The 22,341-nt window shown below is 52.7% G+C and overlaps 1 protein-coding gene across 2 annotated transcripts in view; it reads right to left on the bottom strand.

Moving 5' to 3' along the window:
- SPTB (spectrin beta, erythrocytic) overlaps positions 1 to 22,341 on the bottom strand; it is a 125,310-nt gene that overhangs the window by 22,951 nt on the left and 80,018 nt on the right. For both annotated transcript variants that reach the window (XM_067028321.1, XM_059059047.2), the window contains 15 exons: positions 21,866 to 21,978; positions 20,800 to 20,987; positions 18,898 to 19,015; positions 17,647 to 17,805; positions 16,392 to 16,694; positions 15,521 to 15,671; positions 14,040 to 14,910; positions 12,841 to 12,978; positions 7,452 to 8,208; positions 6,783 to 6,985; positions 6,602 to 6,692; positions 4,971 to 5,117; positions 3,336 to 3,599; positions 2,749 to 2,955; positions 2,218 to 2,307 (listed from right to left, as the gene is read on the bottom strand). In XM_067028321.1, coding sequence (XP_066884422.1) covers positions 2,218 to 2,307; positions 2,749 to 2,955; positions 3,336 to 3,599; positions 4,971 to 5,117; positions 6,602 to 6,692; positions 6,783 to 6,985; positions 7,452 to 8,208; positions 12,841 to 12,978; positions 14,040 to 14,910; positions 15,521 to 15,671; positions 16,392 to 16,694; positions 17,647 to 17,805; positions 18,898 to 19,015; positions 20,800 to 20,987; positions 21,866 to 21,978 — 3,800 coding nt within the window. The remainder of the gene's footprint in view (positions 1 to 2,217; positions 2,308 to 2,748; positions 2,956 to 3,335; positions 3,600 to 4,970; positions 5,118 to 6,601; positions 6,693 to 6,782; positions 6,986 to 7,451; positions 8,209 to 12,840; positions 12,979 to 14,039; positions 14,911 to 15,520; positions 15,672 to 16,391; positions 16,695 to 17,646; positions 17,806 to 18,897; positions 19,016 to 20,799; positions 20,988 to 21,865; positions 21,979 to 22,341) is intronic.

The following is a 22,341-nucleotide window of genomic DNA, read 5'->3' as shown; positions in this document are numbered from 1 at the left end:
ATACTGTGAAGGAGGGCGAAAGTGATAAGGGAGGAGATTCGGGAGGAGGCAGGGGCCAGACCAGGCGGGACAGTGCTTTTTAACCCTGGTGGCAGGTTGAATCATCGGGGAAAAAGACACAGCCAAGGGCCCCATCCCCAGAGATCCTTATTCATTGATCTGAGGTGGGACCTGGGTAATCGTATGTGTTTAGGTTCCCCCAGGTGATTCTAATGTGCAGCCAGAGTTGAGAACCCTTCGTCTGGCACCTTGCAGGTTCTGTTCTAGTTGCAATGACGGCCATTAAAGTGGTGGTTCTCAAAGTGGGGTTCCAGGCCAGCAGCATCAGCATTGCCTAGGGTCTTGATAGAAATGCAACTTATCAGGCTCTGCTCCCAGAATTTGATGCAGTAAATCTAGGGTGGAGCCTGGTCAACTGTGTTTTAACAAGCCCTCTGGGTGAGTCTGATGCACACTGACCACTGCAGTAGAAGAAATGATAAAATGGGATTTCGACTTTAGCAAGGCTAGCCTAAAATAGTCTTTACTGGGGCAGCCATGCTCTCCCACGAGATTATCTTTCCCCTCTTGTTAAGGGGAACCCCATCCATATTAGTCTTGCCCTTTTCCTGAAATAGCAACCTTCAGCCAGGGGAGTTGAAAATCACTTGGCAATAACACTTATTGAGGCTGAAGTCTTGAGTACTGGAAGGACTAGAGTTGGCTCAATTTATAGTTGAGGAAACTGAGGCCCCGAGAATAGTCTTCTACCAGGTCTTCCCCACTTTAACTGGAGGGGGTGATGTTAGCAGAAGCCCCGCCTCCACCACCTTCTAATTCAGGCCCCTATGTGTTGCCACCAGAACCTCTGTGATTTGATCACGCCAACTAGAAGCAAAGCATTCGAGGGAGCTTTTAAGGAACCTCTTTGAATATAATTCATTCAGGCCTTTGCACACTTGCTGGGCTCTGCGAGCAGATGTTGGCTGCTGATATTGGGGGGGAAGGGCGTACTGTCTGCCATGACCTTCCTTCCCCAGTGAGCTGCAGTACCGACTGGCACTCTGGGACACACTGCTCTTCTCTGGGATAAGTTCCCAGACTCTCCTTGCTCAAGGTTGCGGCTGCCCCCACTTCCTGAGCCAGAGAGCAGACCAGGCAGCAGGGACTCTCTGCCCAAGAGCAGGGGTAAGGCCAGCCCCTGGCTAGACCACGTGGCCAGACCATGACCCCATGCGGCTGGCCTTCCTGGAGACGCAGGCTTCCCCTGCAGCCCCAACACAGACGAGGTGCATGTGCTCACTTCCAGGGTTCTGACCAGAGCTGCAGAGATTCCCAGTGCTGCCTAAGAAAGCAGAACAGCCAACGGATGTTTGCTCCAATGGCTCAGAGTCCAAGTTCAGCGGCTTCCTCGTGGCGCTGCAGCCCCACAAGTATGCTCATGTGTCTAGAGAACGGGGGTCTACTTACCCTGAGGAGACTCAATGGGCCAAGCTTAGCCCTGGAAGAGGGACAAGGCAGTGATGGGAGAGACGCCAGGAGCTAAGAGCGTCCTCTCAGGGAGGTCACAGAATACAGAAGCTGTAAAGCACATGAAACCCCAAGCCAGGGCCTCCAGGTCCTGCATGCACCTGTGCCTTGATGGGTCTGAATGGCCCCAAATCCCAAAGCACCTGGACCCCACAGCCCCATTCACCTCCGCCCCACTCTGTGTTCCTCCCAGAATTCTCTCTGCCATCACCAAAGCTGCTCCTTCGGCTGTGAGAATACAAACACAGACTGGGGACCCTGTAGCTATCAATAAGAACAATAACCTGGGGCTTCCCTGGTGGTGCAGTGGTTAAGAATCTGCCTGCCAATGCAGGGGACACAGGTTCGAGCCCTGGTCCGGGAAGATCCCACATGCCGTGGAGCAACTAAGCCCATGCGCCACAACTACTGAGCTTGCGTGCCACAATTACTGAAGCCTGCACACCTAGAGCCCGTGCTCCACAACAAGAGAAGCCACCGCAATGAGAAGCCTGCGCACCGCGGCGAAGAGTAGCCCCCGTTCGCCGTAACTAGAGAAAGCCCACGCGCAGCAACGAAGACCCAACACAGCCAAAAATAAATAAATTAAATAAATAAATGTTTTAAAAAAGAATGATCATGTGTTATGTGCTGCTGGGGACCTTGTGCAGATCAGGGCTGGGGCTTCCTCGGTGGAGCAGGTGGGACTGACGAGGTGGCAGGACTCACCTGGTTCTTCTTCATGAACAGCTGCACAGTTTGCAGGTTTGTGCCATGGTCGGTCGACTGGGCCAGAGGCAGCCTCTCCTCCACCCAGAGCTGCGGAGACCAGAAGGCGGGGGACAGCTGACGACAATCACAGCCACCCTTTCCCCATCACTCACCGTGGGCCAGACAGAGCTCTGCTTACTGTGTCTCCCCAGCTCTTCCCAACACCCCATCAAGGTTTTGTAAAATGGGGGCATTTTGATATTTTGAACTGAGGTTCCAAATAACTTGCTCCTGGTCACTTGGAGGGAAGGCAACGTAGCTGGATCTCGAGCCCAAGTCTGCCTGGCCCCAAAGTCCACGAGCGAGCTACCAATCAAAAGGCACTGGCTTATACTGACGTTTGATGTAGTCATCACGACCACCCTATGAGACAAGGCGGTGAGATGACCAGACATCTGCTACAAAGAACTGCCCCGGGCAGCAGCCAGCTATCCCGATGACAGCTGCTGGCTCAGCCGCTGGGGGATGGGGTAGCTGCGGCCCACCCACCGTCTCATCCTCTAAGTCCCGGCTGATCTGCAGCTTGGCTCTGGATGATTCCAGCTGCTTCTTCCTCCTCCCCAAGGGCTCCAGAAGGTCCAGGAACCGCTTCTCGATGCTCAAGTCTTCATGCTCTGCCTCCTCTCCCAGCGAGGGCATCTGGGCAAACAGCTCCTCCAGCTCCACCTTCCGCACGTTCACTTGGTCCTCCACACGCTGGGACACAAGGGGACAGCGTCGGCACCAGCCCTGGCACCTGGGCAGCCCTTCGTCCACTTCATTGCGCAAATCCCACCCATCCTCAAAGGCCTGGTTTGAGCTCAGCCTCTCCTAAGAAGTCTCCTTGGATTGCCCCCACCTCATCTTTTGCCCCTCTGAGCGTCTGTCCTATACGTCTCATGCACACTTTTATTACCCCATCTGGATCCCTCCCTGTCTTACCCATTGCAAAAGGGTAGGAGCTGGGCTGTGAACCGGGAGACCTGATAAAAGCCAGCCCAGCTAAGGGCACAGGTGGGCACTCCCTTTCAGGTTGCAGATTTGCTTCCAAGACCCCCTCCATTCCAACACCCTCAGTCTACAACCTGCTCACTTGCCTTCAGCTTAGCCAGCATCCTGTTGACGCTGGTCAGGTCCTTGCCCAGGTCGTCTGACCGTAGCTGGTCCTCCATGGCCCTGATCCACTTGTTGAGGTCGGCGTGGGTCTGCGAGCGCAGGTCAGAGCTCCTGGCAGCTGAGAGATGCTGAGCCGTCTCTTGTGTGGTGGCCAGAAGCTCATCCCAGAGCTGGTGCAAGGCTTCCAGCCTCTGGGACACCAGGGCCGCAAACTGGGGCTTCTCCTCCATCAGCTGCTTTCCTTCCTGTGTGGAGAAGGAGGAGAGTTCACCCTCTGATCTTGGAGAGCCACCCTGTTCCAGGTGGTTGCAAAGGGCTAACCGAGGGTAGGTCAGTGAGGCAAAGGATCTGCCTAGAACTCGGGTGAGGCTCGGCTGAAAGACTCTGCACCCCCAGAGTTATTTGCAGTAGAAGGAGGGACAGGGAGAGCGTGTCTGAAGCAAATGACTCAAGGAGACTGTAGCATAGGGAGCCGCAGACAGGAACCAGCTAGTACTAAAAATTTTTTTTTAATTAAAAAAAAAAAAAGATTCAAGATCCACCCAGGTACAACCACCATGGAAACCTCCCTGTGAGTTTGTTTGTTTGTTTATTTATCGTGCTGTGCAGCTTGCGGGATCTTAGCTTCTAAACCAGGGATTGAACCTGGGCTCTCAGCAGTGAAAGGGCAGAGTCCTAACCACTGGACTGCCAGGGAATTCCTTCACCCTCTCTTAATTGTCTTGCCAGAAGCTGTGCACTGACCTTCAGTGATACCTTTTAGTTGCTGAGTTTGCCTTGTCTGGTTCTCACCCACATAAATGTATCTCTTTTGGAAGGTTACAGTATGAGATGATTTGGGCCTAGGAATACATACTCGCTAATAATAGTTAATATTTATTGAGTGCCTAATAATTGCCAAGTAATATTCTAAGCGCTTTAATGCTCTCAACTCCCTTGGGTAGGTACTGTTATTATCCTCATTTTACAGATGAAGAAACTGAGGCGCAGGGAGGTTGAGGAGTCAGACAGCCTGGCTCGGAGCCTGCACACTTAGCCACTATAGACACAGCCTTGTGTGGCCCCAGGCCCGCCTTTTCCAGATAGCCACAGCAGGGAGGGGCAGATGTACCTCCCTTCCTATTCCCCGATCTAACTCCAGCCACATTTGACTTGGGCCCCTGGGCAAGCTTGTTACAGAGGGGACCCTTGGTATGAATGACCATTCCCTGGTGGTTCTGTCCATCCAAACAGTGAGGGTCAGTAGTCCCTGGCCTATTCTGCTCTCACATATCCCCCCGCCCCTAGGCAGGACAGCCCGGGACCCCGGTGTGGACGATGGAAGGCAGACAGAGGTTACTGCTGTCCTAGCACTGAAAGCTGAGGCTCTGACTCTGTGTCCTCAGTGTCCTGGACTGTCCCCAGACTCAGGTGACCCAGAGGAGGCACCCATTCTGACCGGGCTTTATAAGACTGGACGTATCAGGAGCTCTGAAGGTTTAACTACTATTTGGAGAAGTTTTTCACGTCCAGGATCTACACCGTCCAGCAAGCTGTGGGCCAGTGTCCATGCCCTGTGTGGAGCGCTGCTCAGGGAAGCATCCCGAGCAGAGAGCCCAAATGATCGCTTTACTCACTGCATCAATGTTCTCTAGCCACCCCTGGTGGGAAGCCAGCTCTGCCACGAACGCCTGGTGCTTCAGCCATTTGTTGTGAAGGTTTCGAGCTTCATCATAGGAGACATCCTGAGATGTCAGCAGCTTGTCATTGGTCCAGAGAGTGAGCTGTGGGCAGAAAGTGGGTTCAATGGTCCCCGACTATCCTTCTTTGGCCAGGGGCTCAGGGCAGGACTGCCGCCTACCTCTGGCTGCAGAAGGAGAGGGCCAAGGAGAGGAAGTATGAACACAGCAGAGTACTCCCCTCCAACTCTGGATCCCTAACTCCCAGCACAGGAAACTTAACCTGCGTTGTCTCAGGGCTAAAATACAGGCACTACTGTGTCTTCCCCTCTAGAGTGTGTGCAGTATGACCCCAGGTGTATTTACACTTCTCTCCACATTTCCAGGACCGAGGACAGGGCCTGGCCTATTGCAGGAACTCAACAAGTGTTTACTGAATGGATGGATAAATCCACCCTTGGGCAGTAGGGGGAGAAATCATTAATAAACACGGAGAAAATGTTCTCTGAGGAAAAAGTCAAGGGCAGATCCTATAATTAACAATGAAGGAAGAAGTGTGATGAGCCTCTGATGTTTCCAAGATGTCCTGGCACCATACCAAGCCTGGTTGGTACCAAGGGCAGAGGTGGGTGAAGACAAAGTCATTTGGGTTGAGAGGAAAGGGGTGGGAGGATGGAAGCAAGAAAGAAGTCAGGGAAAGCCCCATTCCACATGGAAGTACTGTTCACGGAAGGACCCAGGAGTGCAGGTTAAAGACCTTCCTGTACAGCTCTCCCCAGGCTGAGCGAGGACCTTCTGAGTCAGCAGTTCTCCAACCAGAAGATTGGTTGAGAATGCTGCTTTTTCTCACCCCCTAAGTTCTGATTCATCCGGGCCCAAGTGGGGCCCAGGAGTCTGCATCTAACCAGAGCCAAGACTGGCTCCATAATTTGCAGGGCCTGGTGCAAAATGGAAATGTTCGAAATTATTAAGAATTTCTCAGTGCTTTGTGACCGCCTAGAGGAGTGGGATATGGAGGGTGGGAGGGAGGCACGAGAGGGAGGGGATGTGGGGACATATGTATACATATAGCTGATTCACATTGTTATACAGCAGAAACTAACACAACAATGTAAAGCAATTATAGTCCAAGAAAGATGTAAAAAAAATTTTTTTTTGAAAGTAGAATCTGCTAAAGGAAAACTATAAAAAAAAAAAAAAAAGAATTTCAAGATGGCAACAGGGAGCATTAAACTAAACATGGGGCCCTTGTAAGCACGGGGCCCCGTGTGAATGCAAAGGTCACGTGACTTTCAGGCCGACCCTGACCAGGGCCCTAGTTGACTCTAATACAGATAGTCCTCAGGCCACTTTTTGAGAAAGCCTGCCCTGGACTTGACAAATTAGAAGATATCTTTACAGATTTGAAAAAAAAAAAAAAAAATGTGGAACCAAAGATTCTAGAGGATGAAGGACTTAAGCTGTCAAGTGCCCAGAGCTCTCCACTTATGGAATCCAGACTCCTGAGTTTGAAAGGACTTCCCACCTCTAGGACACTCTGCTTCTAGAAGGAATCTCCTGCAAAGTGGCCAGCCTGGCTGGAGCCTCACCTCCTGGCAGTTCTGCAGGAAGTTCTGGAGCTCCAGGTTGTCTCTCAGAAGGACTGAGGCCTCCTGGGCCTTCTCGTCATTCTTCCTGTGCCTGGAAGGGAAGCCAGAGCCACGGTCACGATGGTGCTGAGCACTGTACCACCACCCTACCTGGCCCCGTGACCCTAGGGCCGGAGGGTACCTGTCCTCAATCAGCTGCACCTTCTCTTTGATCTTGTCTGAGTAGAGGTTTCCTTCAGCTACCAGCTTGTTTCCAGAGTCCACAGGACTCAAAACCTTATCCCGGTTGTTCTCCATAGACACCAAGAATTCCTCAAACTTCCGGATCCTGGCCTCTGCAGCTTCTAGGGAGTCTGGGGGCTCCAAGTGAGCCAGAGTATATTCCTGTTGAAGCAAGTTTCCAGAACAGGCACGAAGACAAGCTGAGGAGGCGGGGGGGGGCACCTGCCAGGCGGGAGCACCATGTGCAGCCATGCAAGTTACAGCATGAATGGCACCCCCTGGAGCTGTGCGAGGAAGAAGCTCCCTGTGTCTTGTTCCCCACCCCCACTCGGGGGCACCTGATCAACAGGGTGCCTAAAGCCACATGGCCGGGTAACCACCCAGGGAAAAATTCACTTCTCTAGCCTCTAACTGGCCCAAGAACAAGACACAGTCTGGGACACGGGGCTGGAAAGGGCACATGATAAGGAATGAAGAGGACCGTCCCCCAAACTAGCAGCTAGAGAGAGTCCAAGAAAAACATAATTTGGTCCCTGAACCCTGTAGCACTGTTGCAGACTTACGACATAAATTCCCTTTTGCCCCGAGAGATGCCTCCTGGCCCCTGGCCCTGAATGGCTCGCCCTACCTGGTTGCTGAGGATGGCTTCAGCCTGCTTGGCATCTTTCTGGAACTCCTGGAAGCCGAGGCACTGGGTGAGGGCATGGCTGCGGCTCTCCCACATCCGGTGCAGGGCATCCCAGCCCTTATCCAGGCCATCCAGCCGCTGGCCCAGGAGCAGGTACTCCGGGTCCGTGTGGCCATGGATCACCTTCTCTCCGGATGCCTTGACCTGCTGGTAGCTCTGCTGGTGCCCGTCAATGTCGTCCTTGATGGCCGCATGCTGCTGCAGGAGCTGCTCGGCCTCTGGGAGGGACTCGGGCATGTCCTTGGAGGCCACATCCTTCTGGGCCGTGGACAGCCAGGCCTGGAAGGCATCCAGATCCTGCAGGAAGGCCTGCAGCTGGCTGGCTTCCCCCAGCGAGGCCTCCTGGCTCTTCAGGGCTTGCTGCAGGGCCTGCCACAGCTCCTCCACATACGCCTGCCTCTGGCTAATATCCTTCTTCAGCTCAGGGTGTGACTCCATCAGTCGCTGCGACTCCTGCTCCAGGGCACCCACGCGGGCATGGATGGCGGCCACGTCACGCTCCAGCCCCGACAACTTGCGCTGGATGGCGATGACGCCTGCCAGGTCCCGGCCCAGGTCCTTTGTAGACTCCACCACCTTCGTCTTGTCCACCACCCACTTGCTGGTCTCCTCGCAGTCTACACAGTAGCTGTGCACCCGGAGGGCCGAGTCCACAGCCTCCCGCCGTTCCAACACCATGGTCTGGAATTCCTGCCACCTGCCGAGGGAGACAGGGACACAGAGACACCCTCTTCCTTAACGCTTCCCACAGGGTGTCCCTTCCAGATTTAGAAGGGACACCAGATTTCCCTTCCAGAGTCTCTCCTGATGGGCCTTGCACACTGAAAACAGTCATCTATCCAACAAACTGTCATGAGTAAAATATGTTTATCCAATTTTACTCAAGACAACATAACTGCCAATCAGAGCTTTCCATCAGCAGGAGGTGAGCTGGGATGTTATTTCAACTGTCAGTAAAGGGACATGATGCTCTGTATGTAAGCTCTATAGGTGGTTGAATTGCAGGCAAACGTACAGTTTCCCCAGAGTTTGAAAAATATAAGCATACCTTGTGTTATCGTGCTTCTCTTTACTGTGCTTCACAGATATTACAGGGTTTTTTTGTTTTTGTTTTTTACAAATTGAAGGTCTGTGGTGACCTTTTGTTGAAAAATCTATCACTGGCATTTTTCCAACAACATTTGCTCACTTCATGTCTCTGTACTACTTTTGGGTAGTTATTGCAATATCAAACTTTTGCATTATTATATTTGTATGGTGATTTGTGGGCAGTGATCTTTGATGTTACTATTGCAAAAAGATTATGACTCATTGAAAGCTCAGATGATGATTAGCATTTTTTAGCGATACAGTATTTTTAAATCAAGGTATGTACATTGTTTTTCTAGGCATAATGCTGTTGCACACTTAATAGACTACAGTATACTGTAAACAACTTTTATATGCACTGGGAACCCCCCCAAATTTGTGTGACTCGCTTTATTTTGATATTTGCTTTATTGGGGTGATCTGCAACTGAACCCACAATATCTCCGAGGTACACCTGTAATGAAAATAATTAGAAACCTCCCATTATCAACCTCAAGAATGCTTTAGGACACAGGGTCCCAGCTTCCCCAGAGGAACCACACAGATGCCTAAGACCAAGTTCCAAGTGCCCAGGGCCTAAGAAAAGCCACCATGGTTCTAAAACAAAAGAGTCCTGGTGAAGAGAAGGAAAAGGAAGAGGAAGTGGGCAGGAGAAGCTGGGATTATAATTAAAACATCATCTTAACCTTCATGTGCAGTCTGGAATGAAACTGGGGAGGGTGCAGATGTCGGGCAGATGTCCTGGGGTTGGTCTGCAACCCACAGTAAGCTTCTTCTAAAGAGCTGCCCACTAGCCTGGGCCCAGACCACCAGGGACACCTCCCGTGGACCCCGGTTTACTCATCCTGTATCACCGTAATCTAGACGCACACGATAGTATGCTGAACACACATTCGCTAATTGAGCCTAACTCTCTTGAATATCCACAATGTATAAGCATTATGTTAGCCTTTGGGAGGGTACAGTCATAGCTAGACTTTGCTCCATGGAGTGTGTATGGTTTAGAGAGAAATTAAGACAAACTCACCAAAAAAACGATAGTATAAAACACTACGTACGTAGCGCATGCCAGGCAGAGAGGACTAAGGGAGCTGTGAGGAGGGATAATAGCAATCTCATGGTGGTCATCTGAGCTGTATTTCAACGGGCAAACCTCCAGTGCCTCCACAGGAGTGATCTACTTAAGGATGGGGCCCTGACTAGCTCGCTCATCTTTGCAGTCCCAGCACCGGGGGATGGAGGTGGAGGCAGGAGGCAGATGGGCTGGGCAGAGCGCTAGTCTGGGGGTGGAAGACAGGCCTGCAAACAGAAGGGAAGGATCGAAGGATCGGGAATTCTGAGAGAGAGAGAGAGAGAGAGAGAGAGAGAGAGAGAGAGAGAGAGAGAGAGAGAGAGAGAGAGAGGGAGGGAGGGAGGGAGGGAGGGAGGGAGGGAGGGAAAGGAGAGAGGGAGAGAGGGAGAGAGGGAGAGAGGGAGAGAGGGAGAGAGGGAGAGAGGGAGAGAGGGAGAGAGGGAGAGAGGGAGAGAGGGAGAGAGGGAGAGAGGGAGAGAGGGAGAGAGGGAGAGAGGGAGAGAGGGAGAGAGGGAGAGAGGGAGAGAGGGAGAGAGGAGAAGGAGCCCAGAGGAGGGATAGGGAATTCCAGGAAAGAGAGGAGGGAGAGTCCAGACATGAAGTCCCTCAACTCTGGGTAGTTCTGTGCCTGGTGCACGGATGCTGCTGAAGTTGGACCTCAAGGGAAAGGAGCAGAATATTTCCTCCAAGGTGGTCTGAAACCACTGTGAAAGGATAGCGAGGCACTCCAGGGCTGTGAGATCTGGCTCCGTCCAGAAGCCACAGGAGAGGGTCTGGCAGTGCCCCTGGGCAAGTGGCTCCATGGCGATTTTCCAGACTTTTCCTGGTGTGGCCTCACTGCAGCCACCAGGCAGAGCCCACACAGGGGACAGGGTGAGGTTTGGGTCTAGTCTGCCTCCTAAACCCACCTTCCCCTCCACTGCTCCATCTCCAAAAGGGAGGCAGTTGATAGAACGGCTCTAGGCAGCACTGGCCAGACCATGTCAGGAGTCCAGGTTTGGTCCCGGGCCCAAGATTGTTAAGAAAATGTTGGTCAACTAGAATGCATGTGGTGGGAGGTAATCACACATTCAATAAGTGTTTGCATGACTCATATGTGCCGAGCCTGGCAGAAGATATTTCAGTTTTGTCCCCGGTCACTCATTCACTGTGTTATGTCACACAACTACCAAGTGCCTTGTTCCAGGCCTCGTTCAAGGCTCCGGGCATGTAGCAACGAACAAAGCAAAGTGCTTTCATTCGAGTGGGCAGAGACAAGTAAGTCTTTAATCCATCAGGTGGTGACAAGTACAATGGAAAAAACGAAAGCAAGATAACAGGATGGAGGCAGAAGAGCTGGACGGGAAGGAGGCAGTGATACTTTGAATGGGGTGGACAGTGTGGGCTGCTCCAAGAAGCTGACACGTGAGCGGAGATCTGAGTGAGGGACTAAGGCAAGTGGATATTGGGGAAATGAATATTCCGAACAGAGGGAACCTCAGACAGCAAAATGCTTGGCGCTCAGAGCACTGTGGACAATATATAAAGATACTGCTCTTCCTTTGCTTACAGTCTAGTGGAAAAGTTCTTCAGGACAAAAGTAATTATAATACAAGGTCGAATGTGAAGCTCTAAGCCAGTCAAGGGAGGGAAAGATATTTTTTCATCCTGGAAACTGGGAAGGAGAGGAACCTGGGCTGGCCTAAAAACAGGCATGATTTAGACTATGTAGTTGGAGGAGGATGCACTCTGTAGAGAGAACAGCAGTGACTTGGATGGGGTGAAGAATGACCACGGTCTTTAAAAATACTCGAAGAGCTATCATGTGGAAGAAGAATCGGGGTAAGTTTCGTTATCTCCAACGGGCAGAGCCCAAATTTCAAGGAGGCAGATTTCCACTCACAATGAGATCAAACTTTCTACCTAAAAGGGGCTGCTCCCAAATGGGATGTGCTACACGGGGACGGGGCGAGCTCCCTATGCTTGGAATGTTTGTGCAGGATGCAGGCTGTCTGGGGTACGTGGCTCAGGTACCTTTCAACACTCAGATGTCACGGAAAACCATTTTACCTTTTCACACCTCGGGTTCTCTCTCACCTGAGGATGACAAGTATCTTGGTGTAGTCCACTTAGGACGGTGTATGGCTGAGAGGTCTGTAAGATCATTCTCTGACTCTAACTCATCAAAGCAGCAGATGTACTAGCTGACAAGTTCTTCCTGTGTGTCGTGCACATGCACACACATACATGCACGCACATGCATCCCGTTACCTCCAAACCTAAAGAAGAACAAGGAGGCATGCTCCTCCTCTGCATAAACCTTAGATTACAGAGGACCCTCCGGAACGACAGTCCCCTTCTTTGGACGCTGAGATAATCTAGTGGCTCCAAAGTCACCCCTTGCCTCCTCTTCAGCCCCCACTGTGCTGCTCCTTTTCTTTACAGCTGAGTCTCCCCTAACCCCACCTCCCAGGTTGCCTCGGGCAGAGCAGGGCTCAGGCACAAGCGCGGGGAGAGGGACCCGGGCGGCGGGGAGATGGTGAACACGTCCCATTGTGCGTGTAGGACCCAGGGTAACAAAACGGAACACAGGCGCATGCTCTGTCCCCAGAGGTCCTCAAGGAACTTGTGGCAATTACACCCTGTACTGAAAGCAGCCCCTCTCCAAAGGCTCCTTAGGGCCTGTTTTTTGTTCTGGCCATGAAGCGTGCTCAAGGCTTGCTGCTAATTCTCCTCTTCATTCAAGCCAGTCTCATTACCAGTGCTACATTTTGGTGTAAGCAGGAGCTTTTTTTAACGGACAGTACTTAAGAGCTCTCAGAAAGCAATTTTCCCTGCCTAAGAACGGTCCGGGGAAACGCGACATGAGTACCACATGGCCTGATTCTAACTATGGATGCACTCAGGACATTCGCTCCATCACTCAGCACATGCCCGCCCCAGGCACAGCACTCGCAGCTCTGTGAACAGGTCTCTCTCCCTCCCTGGGCTGGTCACCACACAGGTCTCTCCTCCTTGCTGCTAAAGCTCCAGTGTCAGAAGGAGACTTTGGCTGAGTGAGGCAAGAGCTCTGAGGGTACAAACCTGGCCGTGCATAGCAGGCATCCTGACTTCTGGGGCCAAACCCCCAAGGCTCTGTCAGGTGTCGGGAAAAGAAGCCCCTAGCCCCAAGCCCTACCCACACCCCACCTGGTATTCAGGTGGTCCTGGCACTTCTTCACTTCCCCACTGCGTGGGTGGCTACTCTCTACCAGGCTGTTGGCAGCAAGGTTCACGCCATCAATCTGAGCCATCAAAGTCTTCATCTCCTGGTCCAGGATATCAAACCTGATGTGGACAGAGAAAATGAGGATTGGTAAGGCAGCAGCGGCCAGTCTCCAGAACGTGTAGCTCTTGCTTTCTCCTTCCACCTCCTAAATACATTGACCAGGTAAGAGGGGAGAAGGGTGTGCCGACACACCCTATTTTCTGGTTCATGGGTCCAGTTTCATGGTTTAGCATTTCCCGGGTCAGGCTGGGAGAGAACTGGTTACGTATAAGACAATTGGCTAAACAGAGGTTTATGGGAAAATGAGGTGTAGGACGTGTTAATCGCCACAGAGACTACCTGCCATGCCTCCACTGCCCCAGCTGCTGCTCATGGACCCTAATTCCACTGCCTTGACACCTGGACCCGAAGGATACCTCCCCAGCCAGGTGCTCCATCCCTGGGTAGGAGAAGGCAGAGCTGCTGAGGGGAGGCGCACTGTGTGGTTATGAAAGCTGACTCTTCTGGGATAAGAGCCCAGGTCCCTCCAGCATCAGCGTGGGACCACCTTGGCATGATCGAGGAGTGACTTCTTTTCCTCAACTCCTTGGATTCTGTACTCAGGATGATGGGATGCCGCACAGACTGGGGGCACGCCCTTCCATGCCAGAGTGCTGATGGAATTGGAATAATGGAAATGACAGTGGCCTTGCAGACGGGTGATTTACCAACTGGTCTCTGTGGCCCCTCGGGGTTCTGTGGTGTAGGGACTGCCAAAGAAAGCTAGAGCTTGTGGGGCCCAGCCTCTCGCGCCCCCTTCACCACAACCACTCCACTTTCCACTGTGTTATACATCAGGGGTTCCATATACCATTCATTTGAACAAAGGCTGCTGTGGCTGAAAAGTCATCAAACACCTAGACCAGAAAGAGCCCCTTTGTCTTATTTTGGGGAAGGTCCCAGGGGGTGAAGTACCAAGCGCCACAGAGCCAGATTAGAACTCGTGACTCTCGGTGCCTGGCCTCTGTGATCAAGGGCGTCCTATGGCCTCTCAAAGAGACCCTTGTTGATCTGGAGGCTGTTCCAGCACTAGGAGCACAGACCGTGTAGGGGGAGGCGAGAGGGAAGGGCCGGCCCTGACCTGTGCTGCACGACCTCCAGGTCCTCCAGCGTGTCTGGGATGTCCATCTGAGCCAGCCACTTCCCCTTCTCGCCCATCCACAGTTCACAGGCATCCGTCTCCCCAAACACCGTGTACAGGTCCAGGGCATCCTGCAGCCTCTGCCGACGCATGTCCACTTGGGCCACCACCTGCACATAGAGATCCCGGAGGGCCTGCAGCCGGTTGGTCACATCTGGGGAATCCCGAAACTCTTGGGGGAACCCCTGGGCCTGCTGTTCCAGATGCTCCATCACCCTGCGGCTCTCCTCTAGCTCCTCCAGAAAGTCCTTGTGCTTCTTGCCCAGGGCCTGTGTGGCCCCTTCATCCTGCCCCACATCTTCTCCCGAGAGCAGCCGGTGGGCATCTTGCAGCCAGGCCTTCAGATCGTCCGCATCGCCCTGGAACTGAAAGAAGTTCTCAGCGTCCTGGAGGTTCTTCTTGCGGAAGGCAGCCAGCTCCTTCAGCTGGTTCCACTGGGCAGACACCTCCTTGATCTTGGCCTCGATCTGCGGGTGCCCAAACTGCTTGCGTGCAACCATGCCCTCAGCCTCCTGGAAGACCTGGTCCAGGTGGGCGTCCAGCCCGTGCAGCTCGTTCTCGAAGGCCTTGTGCTTGCGCTGCAGGATGAGCACGCCTGTCAGGTCCTTGCCATAGTCCAGGGAGGAGTAAATCTGCTCCTTCTCCTTGATCCAGCTCTCGGCCTCATCCATCTCCCAGAAGAACTTCCAGAGCCGCTTGGACTGCTCCAGCTGGGCCTTGCGTCCGGCTGCCGTGTTGCTCAGCTCCTCGAAGCACTGCACGAGGTGGCTGACACGGTCCCGGATGACCTGGGGGTCGCAAGGCTGGTACCCTGGGAGGAATGGGAGGAGGGAGGACAAAAAGGGTAAGGGCTTCATCTGAAGGGCAACCTTCAGATCAGGTGCCAGGCTAGGACCATGTCGTCTAGAATGTGCCGTCTCACTGAGGCTTTGGGATTGGACGCAGGGGGTCCCAGTTCCCAGCTGCTTAGAGGACAGGCTTTTAATTAGTTCCTTTTAATGAATTCCCACTAAAACTTCAGGAATAAGAGAGGTTAAAAGTTGGGTCAATTCTCAGTAGAAATGCACAATGTAAAATTATTTTTAAAAAGAATCAGGCACAAATTTCAAGATGATTCTTCAAAGAGGCAGTGGGGGTCACCTATCTAAGACCAGAAGCTATAAACCTAAATTGTCTCTGCCATAACTTGAACTAGCAGAGAGAATGAAAGACGGAACATGCCTTCTTGGTTCTTATAAACCCTTCTGATTATAAATGGCCAAAGTAGTTGCCTGCCCTCTGGAGAGTTTTGCTATCCCTCAAACTTTTTTCTTGCACCATTAGTTGATGAAAGAGGCAGAATTCCACAACTAGATTTATCCAAGCTGGGGTGCTGGAGTGCTGAGCCAGAGGCCTCAACAGGAAAACACCTGTGACCTCACCTGGCTCCTCAGTGAACTGAAGAGTGGCTGTGGTGATGGCCTTCACTTTGTCCCCTTGGATGGCGATGTCAGCCTCCATCAACTTGTGTTTTTGTAGCAAATCCTCGACCTCCAACAAGTGCTTCCCGAACTCGGCAGACAAGAGGTGAGCCTGGCAAAGAGGACAGATAAGGTAGAGGGACCGAGGAGAGGTGAAGAAACCCACACGCTAGGAGAAGACCCCTCTGAAGGGAGCGTCCATGGTGTGTTGGGACCAGGATGAGTCAGATGCAGCTGGAAGACGGCTGCTGCTCAGCGGGAAAGAAGCTACAGGGCAGGAGTTCCCACTGGGGGTGCCCATTAAAATCATTCAGGGTGCACCTTTCAGGAGCTCAAGCCCTACACTCAATCTCCTATGTGTGTCCCTGACTTGGGGCCTGGGCATGTGTATTTTTTTTGGGGGGTGGGGGGCATGTGTATTTTTAGAAAGCTCCGTGAGAGCCACTGCGGTAGAGGGAGAGGAGACAGACTTCTTGGTGGCTCTGTGCCGGGAGGTCTGGGTTCGCACCAGAATCAAATCGTGATTACCCAGAGCCTGATTCTCCAGGTTCCTGATGGATGTCTGTGTCTTCTAGGCCCTGCAGGTTGGCATCTGTGCTACCATGAACCCCAGATTTCTTGATCACGGGGAATACAGAAGATCTGGGCTGGAGAAGTGTGAGCTAAGCCGTTGAGAGGCGGATGCAGCCCGATGCTGCGCTGCCTCGGATTCTCCACTCTGACTCGGGGAGGTGGGGCTGCGAGGTGCCTGTGGAAGCACACTCCCATTGCAGGGTGGGTGCTGAAGCCCCAGGTGGACACGGGGGCGGGGGATGGGGGTGTCTGAGCCCACCTTGATCTCGTCCATCCAGTCGATGCTGTGCAGCATGTCCTGGAAGAGCTTCTGCAGGGCCAGCGTCTTCTCAAGCCTCTGGCGCCGGGACTGCAGCAGCTCCTGCAGGTAGTTCCACAGGCGCAGGACGTTGTCTTTGCGGACCGTGATGCGCTTCTGGTCGTGGTAATTCTCCCGCTCCAGCTCCTGGGCCAGGTCCTCCAGGGCCCTCACCCGCTCCTCGTAGGCAGCTGTGTCCGTCTCAATGGCCTCATGCTTCTTCTTGGCGGCCTCCACAGCTGCCAGGTCGTACCCGAAATTATCCTGTCCCCCAGGGAGGAAAACAGGCAGCTCAATCAGGCTCCCCTTGCCTGGTCCGCAGACGCAGAGAAACAGGGGTCCCTTCGGAACAACTGCTGGACGGGAAAGCCCTTTCCCAACGAGTGACTTCTGCCATCTTTTTCAGCCTATCTTATCAGAGCCAAGCTCCAAAGACTAAATGTCTCACAAGGACCTTTACAAGAAGCTTGTGATTTTACTCACTGTGCCATCCTTGTGGGTAACACTGGGTGAATATGACTAACAGAGCTCTTTCACCACCTGCTGGCACTCACCACCCTGCCTTGCACGGACCTGGCCGATTCTGGGCAGGAAGGGGCTTCTCCCTAGGAAACCATGCAGCTGTACACAGATGGTTTACCCCCATGCTATCTGGGGTGCATGCACACTCTCCAATTCTCTCAGAATGCTTGCTTTCCCCTTTCTGGATGAAAGGGGAAATTTTTTTGGTTTGAAAGGGGACATTTGATTCCAAGCTCCAAGTGGGAAGGAACAGATGCTCTCGTGGAGAATCAGTCCCGGGGTCAATTTTCAGCTAGTGAAATGTGACGCAGCCCACACGCAGCCAGAGTCCAAGGGGCATGTCTGACGCATATGAGGTGTGCTGCATTCATCAACCCCCCCCCGGAGGACCACTGAAATGTCAGCCTGAACTCTGGCTCTAGGTGATGCCACTGGCTCACATGAGACAACTTCTGGGGCCATTTCTGGATTGTATGGCTCTTTCCTAAAAACGAGACTTTGTCAGTCTGGGAGAGTTCCTTTTCAGATATGAATCTTGATCCACCCAGTCACAGGGAGCAGGGCTGCAAGACCTGTGGAGAGGCTTATCCTGCTGCCGCCGCCAAGAGACCAGCGTGGGCTCCAGCCCTGCTGTCTACTGGGGGCTCTGGAAAGCGCCCCCCTCTCCTGCAACCCCAAGTGCGGCCCCCTTTACCTGGGCCACAAGCCGCTGGTTTTCATTGAGCCACGTCTCCCTCATGGCAGCCTTTCGGTCAAAGCGCCGGGCCAACTGCTCTAGCTTCTCCTGCCGGATGAGCTCCTCCCTCAGAGCCAGCTCCCGCCGGTACTCGGCTTCCTCCAGGCTTTCCCAGGCCTGCACGAGGGGCAGAGGAGAGCTCTTGGGATTTGGGGGTCCCGACTCTTTCACCCAACACTGAGCGATTTTAGGAATCTAGGCAGAGCCTAGATTAAAGCTCAGTGACAGCCTTTCGGCTTTCCTGTCTGGGCAGGTGAAAGATTCAGGGAGCACTGCTCATGACCCCCCAGTTCTCTCTTCTCCTAAATCTGCCTCAGACTCTTGGTTTAGTACAGTGTTACTGGCCTCTGGGGGTGCTCAGTAAATTCCTATTGGCTAAATGGCTACCTCCATTCCACTGGAACTTCCAGGTGGCGGTAGACCTCCAAACCTCCGAAACGTCATAAGGCATTTCCCTTCTGTTAAGGGTAGTCAATATTCTCCAAAAAACCTCAAGTTTCTATAGAGAATAGGCTATAAAACTGGCTCTAAAAAATGGACTCTGGGCATCTGAACAGGGGGGCTGAACCGGTGGACAGTGGGTAGAGTCTGACCTCTCAGGGCTAGACTTAGCACCCTCAACAGCCAGGTGTGTCGTTAATAACACCACAGGAAGTGGCCTGGCTTAACCCTGTCCTGGGACCATTACATGTGCCCTTATGAGGAGCTCACTCAACCCACTGCAAACCCACTACATCCCCATTCTTACGGCAACTTTGAGCTGGAACTGTGTAGCAACTGCCTCTTTTTCCTTTTCCATTTTTTAAATTGAAGTATAGTTGACTTACAATATTGTATTAGTTTCAGGTGTATAACAGTGATTCAATATTTTTATAGATTATACTCCATATAAAGCTGTTATTAAAATATGGGCTATATTCCCTGTGCTGTGCATTAAATCCTTGTATCTTATTTATTTTATACCTAGTACATCCCCTTCACCTATCTTGCCCCTCCCTCCACCCCTGAACAGGGGGCTGAATGGATGCTTGGTGGGTGGAGTCTGACCTCTCAGGGCTAGGCTCAGATAGCACCCTCAATAGCCAGGTGTGTCATTAATAATACCACAGAAAGTGGCTTGGTTTAACCCTGTCCAGGGACCATTACATGTGCCCTTATCAGGAGCTCAATCAACACACTGGCAACGTGAAATGGAAAACATTGCTGTACCCGGTTGATGTCAGACACGAGTTTCCCATCATGGGGCGTGTACACTTTCTGATTGTTGGCTCTCATCCGTGACTGGATGGTAAAAAGTAGGACTTCTAGATTCCCCTTCTCCTGAAACCTGTCAAGAAAAAAGAGGTAGGGAGATGAGTGTTGAGATTCCCACAGCCAGTTTTTTTTTTTTTTTTTTTTTTTTTTCTAATTTTCTGGTCAGCCATGCAGCATGTGGGATCTTAGCTCCCCGATCAAGGATCGAACCTGCGTCCCCTGCATTGGAAGCGTGGAGTCTTAACCACTGGACCACCAGGGGAGTCCCAGCCAGCTGTTCTTTTTTAAGTGAACATGGAACCCTGGCATCTTGGATAGCAAAACACATTTCTCTTAAAAAAGTAAAGAGGATCTACATAGGTTTACTTACCTGTTAAAAGATCTATCATACTCGCCAGCTGAGATCTAATAGGGGTTGAGTCTTTGCAACATAAACCAGAGAAAACAACTACTGCAGCATTTGCTTGTCATTTGCTTCCATGGAGGAATGGCTAGCTGGACTGTTCTGGTAATTCCTATAGGTATCAAGTTTTACCAGTCCATACAAAGAAACTCTTCCCTGTTCTGCAAACAGTTGAAGACTTTTGACTAGCTCTTTACTCAGTTTTTTGCTGAGTGAGTCAATAAGACCATGTATGTTCTTACGTGGAAGCAGCATTATCCACGTAAGAACATATCGCACGGAGAGCAACTTTCACCTGAGTTCTAATAAGTCAGCTCTCCTGACAATGATGCAAAAGCCCAGATGCTTCTGAGAGGGGAGGAAAGGCTAGGCTCCGGGAGGACGTTAGGTGTAGGAGATGAGAACTGGCGGCAGGATGGATTGCTGGATCCCAGGGTCCAAGCTCCAGGTAACTGGGTACTTTCCCATTTCTGCCCGTAGCCAAGTATTTACCCACTTCTACCTCCACCACGCAGTAGTCAAAGATCAGCTGGTAAGCAAGGTCCCCACCCTGAGGCCAGCCTAATTCATCTGCCTGCTCACAGGCACTGCAGGAGGGCTGTGGCCTTGAGCACTGTCTACGCAGCCAGGACATGCTACCCCTGTGTGCAGTGCCTGATAGACTCATGGGGCATGTTACCTGTATTGGATTTAGGACTTTAAAAGTGGGTTAGTGTCAGGCCAGAAATCAGATACTTGTTTATAGTACATTCTAGGCTCTGTGTCTCGCCTCTCCCTGCTTCCCAGTCATGAATGAATGAGCGGAGGAGGAACGAGACAGAGGGTACCACTGGTGAGCTAGAAATCTGTTTCTGGGGAGCTGGCCAAGCTAAGGGCAGGTGAGCTGGAATGCCCCGTGTCTGTGTGGGTGTGCGTGTGCACACGTGTGCACAGTTGTGTTTGCATGTGCATATGTGCACATAGACCCTGCACACGCTGGAGTGGAGCAGAGGTCCCGAGAGGCAGACTAAGTGCTCTGCTAATGGATAAGCAGTGACAGATGGGAGAGAAAGAAGGATGTGCTTGATGATCAACAAGGCCTCACGTGGAGAGCTCTGGGGCTGTGGACGCAGAGGTCATTACCAAAGAACAAACCCGCAGCTCAGTGCACAAAAGAGAGAGGAACTTTCCAGCACATTCTTAAAGAGACTCTGAAGTCTGAGCTTTCACCGCTGCTCCCCTTCAGGGATCTGGGAAGGTATTTCTTTGGCTATGAGTCAGGGGTTACTCAATGCCCACTGTCTGTAGGCTGACGGCTTGGGAGCAGGGACACAAAACGGGATGAAGTAGGTGACAGATGGGCAGCTCTCTAACCTCCGGGAGCCGCCTCCCGGATTCCTTCTCCAGACCCTGCAACCTTCTGGAGGTGGTTTCTCGGCCGTGATGCCCGCCCTCCCGAGTGCCCAGGCCCTTACTTGGGCGGCTTCTCCACGGTGCGGTAGGTACTGAAGGCCTGCAGCTGCTGCTGGACACCGGTCAGGGAGTTGGCGAACTTGCGGCTGTTCAGGACAGTGATGGTCTGCTCGATCCAGGTGAGCAGGTCTGACGCCAGCCCGCTGTACTTTTCAATCATCTTCTCGGTCTCAATGGCGTGGTCAATTACCTAGGGAATCACCTTGTGACTCATGCTTGTCAGAAGGGCGAGGACGCCAATGAGGATGCCAACGGGGACCACAATCGAGGTGGTCCTCTTCCTCGTAAGCCCTGGGCCGTTCATGTTGGGTTTGTTCCCTGAGCCCAAGACCACTGCTGAGCAGGGGGCCGGACTGGAAGTGCGCCGGCAACGTCAGGAGGGACCTGGCTGCGCTCGGGATCGCGAGCAGCTCCCCCCTCCCCAACCCTGTAAAAGACTGGGAAGCTGTCTGTTAGCTATTGAAGAGCTAACAGTTAGCTAAAGAGCTAACTTCAATAGCTTCCAATCCAGCCGCCAGAGAGGCCAAGGTCCTGTTTATTTAAGAGTGGGTATTAGGGATCGAGGGCTTCCCGGAACTGTCTTTGCTAAACACCAGTGCATGAAAATGAATGAGAAACGGTCCCTGCCCTGGAGGGACAAAAGACCCAGCCGGGGAAAGGACTCCGGCAGGAGGCTCCGCACAGTGGGGTGGCTCCTCTGTACAGTAGGCTGTGGGAGCCTAAGAGGCATGAAACCACAATAAACTCACAAGTAAAGAGCCTGTTTTGTTCCTGTGGGAATGCTCACGAGACATGGGTCTGCAGGTGGAAGGTCGGCTCAGAGCTACGGGCTATGACCTGGTTTGGGACAGACCATCAACCTGTGTTGGAATTCAGCTTGGGAGCCATTAACCTGGCAATGCTTGGCTTCAGAGGAAGTTGGTGGGGGGGGGGGGGTGATCTGCACCCTCTCCCACAGCTGGGGTCCAGACACAAAGCTCTTAGGGTAGAAAGGGAGCATCTCAGTCAAGCCCTGTGGGCGGCAAAGCGGGGAAACAGTGACACTCCGGTTACGCGGCAGCTCAGTACCTTGCCGACGCGCTTGCCCTCCACTGCCAGCACCTTCATCTTGGAGAAGTAGTGGTAAAACGCCACCACGTAGGTGATGATGGATTTCTCGTCAGGGTTTTCTGTGAAGACATCTGCAAGGGGAAAGGGTGGGCTCTCAGGACCAACTGGAAGTTGGAAACGTCAGGCTCAGGGGGTTCATCTCCCCGTGTCTCCAGCACGAAGTTCAACGACAGGCACCACGTGACAGGCGAGAGTGGAAGAGGAATAGGCTGCGATTTTAGTGAGAGGATGAAATCCATATGAGGACCGCAAAGCATGAAAGAAGGGAAAAGGATGGGAAGACCACAGTGGGCCCCCAATCAGCCAGGGGAGGTGTCAGGAACCGGCTTGGGTCTGAAGAGCGGGCCGGAGCGGAGCCCTGGACTGGCCGCCACGCCCACGGCTCTCCCAGCGCGGCCCGCACTCCTCCGGGCGCCCTGACGGTCTCGTGGGCG

The sequence above is a fragment of the Kogia breviceps genome, chromosome 3 (genome assembly GCF_026419965.1).
Source record: "Kogia breviceps isolate mKogBre1 chromosome 3, mKogBre1 haplotype 1, whole genome shotgun sequence".
NCBI classification, from domain to species: domain Eukaryota; kingdom Metazoa; phylum Chordata; class Mammalia; order Artiodactyla; family Physeteridae; genus Kogia; species Kogia breviceps.
Note: the sequence above shows the minus strand (reverse complement) of the source record. Positions and strands in the feature narration are given on the sequence as shown.